Raw genomic sequence first — 6,310 nt, forward strand, 5'->3', positions numbered from 1 at the left:
TGCTTTTCTTCCCATGGTTTGAGTATTTCAGTTTCAGAAACTAGAGAGGTGCACTTTACTGGCATAGACTGCATGAGAGGGTGTTTTACTGATGCTCATTAAAGTTGTGTTTTTAGGAAACAAAGCAAATGCCTTGTCTAGGCAAAGCTCTGAGTAACCAAGTTTTTTATTACCTCGCGCTAAATTATGTTCAGCTTCATGGGAATTTGTTGCACATAGTGTTTACTTAATTTCTATAAAAGCTTAGTTATTCTTGTTGCAGTAGTTCATTTTTTTCAGTATGTTATTAAAATTACATGCAGTGGTAATTACAGCTTATCTCCTAAACTACAGTTCATAATCTTAGGTATAAGACAGTGTGACCAGAATTAAGTTGGGCGCACCTGAGCAGGCCTGTAGTTCGTATGACCTTTAAAGTGATTGCATTACTACTTTTTATTTTTTCTTTTTCATTTCTTCTAAGGAACAGTTGTACTAAATATTTTGAAAGTATTTTATGATTCTGTTGAGCTTTATAATGTTGCATGGTCACATGGGTTTGGTATGACCTTTTCTAGTATTTGATACTGTATGTTGTAGTCTTTACCATGTTTCTGCAATAAAAACCCTTGGAATGAAAAATTTAGAGTTGACAAAGGAGAGGTCAAAGAATTGTCTCCTCGGCTTTGCCTTTTGTTTCCTGATTGTGCTACCTGTATACTAAAGATACCCAACTAAGGCCCTTGCCTATTTATTCACTAAAGGCAAAAGTGGGGGAAAGGGTCATGTCATTTTAAGGCTTCTGAGAAAAGTAGTGCTCCAGTTTTTCAGTCAGTAAGTAATAACCTTTTTCTGACTACTCAGTGAAAGCGTTACTGAAGAACATGTAGCTTCTAGGAAGACTAAACATAGATTCGTCTTTCCTGCTCCTGTGTATTGCCTTCAACTTCTCTGCAGAGAAAAAAGGGCCACTTAATTTACCAAGCTGTTCTACTCAAAGTCTGAATGTAAAACATTCTAGCCAGTACTGCTCATTCTAGTCGATATGTTGCTCGTGGTTTCTTGATATCTCTTGTTGCTTCACAACCTTCATTCAAATGGAGCTCAGAAAATAATATACAAATAGTTAGGCCTCTATTAAGCAACGTGGCATTCTTTGTTACTCTAGTTAATAGGTCTGGATGTGTGTTAGCCATGAAAATTAGTCAAGTTAGTCTGATACACAGAGAATGCTCAACATTGTGAGAAGTATGTCTGATATGACCTTCTTACAGCCTGGCCTGGACCAGCTGAAGTTGTTGAGTTTGTCTTTTGAAGGTGAGGAGAATATTTGTGCTGCATGTAGCTACCAACCTATTACAAGAAGGACTGGGCTTTGGCAGACTGGGAATGTTCTGTTTAGGCTTCCTTATCCTGGATATTTGCAGCAGAATGGAGATGGTGGAGGTCTGCTGATTATATGGACTCTGTGCTCCTGAAAAGTGATGTAGAAAATGTTCCGATGGCCTCTTGGTGTGCATGTGTTTGTCTTTCCTCCTTGACAAAGAAGTTGAACCATTGTGTTTTGGGTTCAGCTGTGGTTTGGAGTAGTTATGGTAAGACAAAACTTTTGAGTAGTAGGGCAGGGGAGGTGCAGGGGTGAACACCTTAGCTTTTACTTTGGGTTTTATTTGCTATTGTTTAAATGAAGTTCTTAGACTGAAGCTTATTTCTCCATGGTTTGCAGAAAGAACAGAAATGACTTGAACAGAATTATAAAGCTAATGGACAACTTTATAGCTTAAATATATACTATTTCTTCTTGTTATTTAATAATTTGTCACTGAAGTGCCTCCTTCAAGTTTACTTAATTTGATCAGCATTGTTTTCTCATCAGACATGTGGATACTAGCATATTATTTTGAATTGGTTTAACTTGTAGCAGATAATAAAGATATTCACAGCTGTTAGTATGTAGTTTTGAAATGTTGAAAAGTACATAGTTGGTATGTGTTGCAGCCCATGGCTCTAATGGAAAATCTACAGTTTCAAAAGACAGAGTTGTAGCTGAGGTACAAGACCAGTGGGCATGAGGATCTGTGTTCTGTTCTTGGCTAAAGCAGTCAGTCTCTTGAGATACTTTGATTTTAGAAATTTTTGGCACCACAAGTCAAATGAAAGCAGTGTTCCACCATTATTTATTAGATAACAATAAATCCATTAATGCTTCTTCAGTCTGTCACAGTGATGAGTACTGTGGATAAACCTATAAACAGTTTGGTGTGTCAGCATCTGAGGAGGAAGGCTGAGAGACTGGTGACAGATTCCTTAAAATTCCACAATCTACAGTAGATTACAAATACAACACATACCATAGTCAAGGTATATAAATCTCATGAATGCTGTTGGAAGTTAAACCAGATGAGAAAAGGCTACACTGAAATAATTCATTAATTTTCATGGATATCAGTCTCTGAAATATTATCAGCAGATTTATAGATTTTGCACAGAGTTCTGCTATGACAGAACTCTAATCTTTAACAGCAGCTGTTTTGTTTCTTGTTATATAGATTATAGAATACTTAAAGCATGCTGTAAGTTTTCAGACTGCAGCTATTACGAATGTACTGTGACCAGAGGTAAACACTTCATCAACCCTCTGCCAGCCCCAAGATTCCAGAGAAGGGCAAGTACCTAATGAGAACAGAAACATGAGAAGATAGTCTCAAAGGCCTGTGACATGAATAGACAGGATTGATTTGGTGAACCAAGTTGAACTTGGTTATAGCTGAGTCAGACGCATGTCAGCACCAGAATTTTAAAAGCAAAAACCACCAGGTAACTGTTAGGTACACAAAAGGCCCATCTGGGACTGGGTTGGGTCCTTACAGATACATGCAGACTATGTTTCTGTATTCCTAGGTTTATACATGTGAAGAGCTGCTTGTTCTTCTATTTATCACAGTGAAAGTTCTGTGAGGCCAGAAATGCGGGGCTTCTTCATGAGGTGATAATGTATTTCAGGGCATCTTCCTGTCTTCTTCAGTGCCTTTATTAGGCTGATGTGGAGAAAAGCTTTTTTTCGTGTTCTTATTAGCATTTTATTTAAAATATATATTTTGCAGGATATTTGCCATTCACTAAATGTGTTGGCTGATATATTCTGCTCAAAGTCATCGTCATGATGTCTGTAAAATGTGCTCAGTAACACTGATTTTCACCAGTAGTAAAGGTAAATCTCTATGGAAGCAAACAGAGCAAGGACTACAGAGTGGAAATGGGAAGCGTGTTTCACTTGAGTTTACCAACAGTGTTGTGGATACTCTCCTGCAGGTGTGGCTGTTCCCATACTGCAGTGGTCTGCAGCGAGTTCCATGGTTTTATTCCTGTAGAATGGAGTACAGGGAAGAAAGCAGTTTGCCATTTCATTGTGAAGAGAAGGCATTCAGACTGTACAAATTTACTGCTTATATATGTTGAGAAATAAAATACAGAGTTATGTTAGAAAAACTTCTGGGAAGAGGAAAATAATGCACTTTATGCATTTCAGTGGAAGAGTTTCCTCTTCAGCTTACAATTGAAACTACCTGACTGCAGATACTAATATTATTATACTCAGATGCTGAACATTATCTTTACTAGTAACTTTGGATGACATTTATTCATGTTTCTTTCCTATTTAGGAAGGGATTGACTTTTTGGAAAATGGGTAATTTTGTACAATGACAGATAAACTGTCAGTTACATTTCTTCCTGTCTTTAGTATCTGGTAAATATTTTACTTCTCTTGCATACTTCTGTGAAGAACAAGTGTTAGAATAGTACAAAGAGTAGTACAAAGTTTAAATACTGTGCTTAATTTTTATAGCCAGTAGGGATCAACCTGATCAGCATTCATTCAAGTCCGAATGATCAGATGTTGTGGGCAATTGATAACAAATGGAATGTCCATGTACGAGTTGGAATTACAGATGAAATGCCTGTAGGCACTGACTGGGAACATGTACCAGGTAAAAATCAATGCATTGGTTCCTTGTTCTTTCTGCCATTTTGTCATTGTTGTGGGATTTTTTTGTTTGTGTGGTTGTTGTTTTGGTTTTTTTTTCCCTGTTGCTTTTCAAATTGGATAGCAGTTCCTAAATCAAATATTTTTTTTCCAGCTATCAAATGTTCTTATTTGAAGGAACACAGTAAAATATTTGATAAGTGTCCTTTTGTTGGGGACCTTGGTTTTACTTAAAAACAGTAGCTAACTGAAATAGTTTATGAAAAAGTTTATGAACTTCTGTTGTGTGTTATTTCAGGCTGCTGCCACTGAATTAATAAATGGTACAGTTCCCTTTCAGTTAGAAAACAGTATTCCTAAGCAATAGGAGAGTACTATGCTGTGGGAAGTTTCACATTTGTGAATGTGGTACGATGTATGGTTCCTTTCTAGATGGGGCTAACAAAAAAACCCTGATGCTATTTTGCACATCTTTCTATCAGTCCTGTGTGCTGGATGTGTTCTGGATTAGGTAATTACATTTTTGCCTTGCCTGTAAAGAAGACTAAATTTTACTTGTTTCTTTCTAAGTAACTGTGTGTTGATGCTGTCTGCTTTTTAAAAATCTTTCACTGCATAAATGCATGCCACATAGTTGGAGAGTACTTGCTTTCTTGGGAAGAGGAAAGAAAAAGTCCACAAGGTCTATAACATTAACCATTTTTAGGCAACTGCTGGATTATTCCCTATGCGGTAGTAAAATACAGCAGAATCTCCAAAAGTATATTATAAAGGTCCTCTAATTGGTTGTTGCTTGTGGCCACATAACAAGATGTATCCACAACGTGATATCCTTATGGTCAATACATGCTGTGAGTAAAAAGTCTGCAATTAAAAAGTTTTTTTGTTAGCCAATGCTTTATGTGCTACAAGTGGCCTACGTGTAAGCTGATACTCAGTTTACACAGGTCCAGAAGCTCAGATTCCAGTAGCATCTGCTCTGTTCAACTCCCCTAAAGTCAGTTTAAGGAAGTATATAGTCCTGAATTTCTCCTTGCCAATAATTTCTGAGACAAACTCCTGGAAAACTAGGTATTTCTTTATGCCTTTTATAATGGAGAGGTCTTCTCTATTATTAATATACGAATATATAAAACCAGTCACAGTCTTGCCATCTTCTCTTAATGAACTTTTCTGCAAGTGTATTTAGTATATAAGAAAGCCTGTGATTATTCCCTCTTCATGTTCAATTATCTTTAGGTTTACAGGCTTGTCAGCTGGCCATAAGTACAAGGACTGTCTGGGCACGCTGTCCTAATGGAGATGTAGCTCGTCGATACGGCATTACTGACAAGAATCCAGCAGGAGATTACTGGAAGAAGATTCCTGGAAATGTCTCACGTTTAACAGGCAAGTTGGTTCTGTCTGACAGTCCAAAACATTGTGTTGTCTGCTTTGACTTCTGCCTGCTGGTGCTCTGAGAGATGTGCTCAGATGTGCAGGGAGAGCTGCATACTCTAAATGCTTTGTTGACCATGAGTTTCACCAAGGGTTCTTTATCACATTAGGAAAAATCTTCTCTGGGTATTATTAGAAAAACAGATTCAAATATTATTTATTTAATGTTTATAATTGGAACCTGCTACCTTAATTAAAAGATGGGTAATTTATGCTTTGCAGTGACATCTCTGGATGAACTGTGGGCAATCAGTACTTCAGGATCCCTTCTCCAGCGCCTCACTAAGACCTTTAGCCATTCCCATAGTTTGCAGAAAAATAATGACACTTCTGTTCTGCTTCACCCTGATGATTTTGAAGATGAATGGGAAGTGATATGAAGTCTCTCAAGCTTATGAAGCAGTGAAGAAAAAACAAACCAGGAGGACAATTTCTATAACGTATGTACAGAATGTTGGATCTAAAAGCCACTCATATTGGACCCTGTGATATTAGCACTTTTGTATTAAAAAAACTTATCGGTTAATAGCCCCAGGCTGTGAGTTCTCTTGGTTGTTCCCTTATCTCTTGAGAGACTCTTTAGGTGTGGCATACCACAATTGTTGTACCATACTACTGTAGAACATCCTTTGGAAATATAACTCTTAAGTTAATCCTACTAGCAATGAAAGTGACTACTTCACAACAGCATGCACACTAATACATGTGTACGTCTTTTGAGAAGAAATTCTGTTTCATTAAATATTTCTCTACAGCAGAAACATTAAGCGTTTCTCAATTTCTTCTTGTACTTGGAACTCCAAACTGATTGGAATGCTACCTGACTGTTGTACATATATTTAGAATTATTTTCCCTTGCAGCATGGAAGAAAATGTGGCAAAGTATTTCGTAGCAGGATCTCAGAACAT

At 37.2% G+C, this 6,310-nt stretch overlaps 1 protein-coding gene across 1 annotated transcript in view; it reads left to right on the forward strand.

The window, feature by feature from the left end:
* Nucleotides 1-5,436, forward strand: part of TECPR2 (tectonin beta-propeller repeat containing 2) — a 39,723-nt gene extending 34,287 nt beyond the window's left edge. Inside the window, exons 17-18 of the mRNA XM_057397090.1 lie at nt 3,827-3,968; nt 5,204-5,436. Coding sequence (XP_057253073.1) covers nt 3,827-3,968; nt 5,204-5,424 — 363 coding nt within the window. The 3' untranslated portion in view covers nt 5,425-5,436. The remainder of the gene's footprint in view (nt 1-3,826; nt 3,969-5,203) is intronic.
* The last annotated feature ends 874 nt before the right edge of the window (nt 5,437-6,310 follow it).

The sequence above is a fragment of the Pezoporus wallicus genome, unplaced genomic scaffold (genome assembly GCF_028554395.1).
Source record: "Pezoporus wallicus isolate ANWC-B61680 ecotype Strahan unplaced genomic scaffold, APGP_CSIRO_Pwel_v1 contig_7068, whole genome shotgun sequence".
Lineage (NCBI taxonomy): Eukaryota > Metazoa > Chordata > Aves > Psittaciformes > Psittacidae > Pezoporus > Pezoporus wallicus.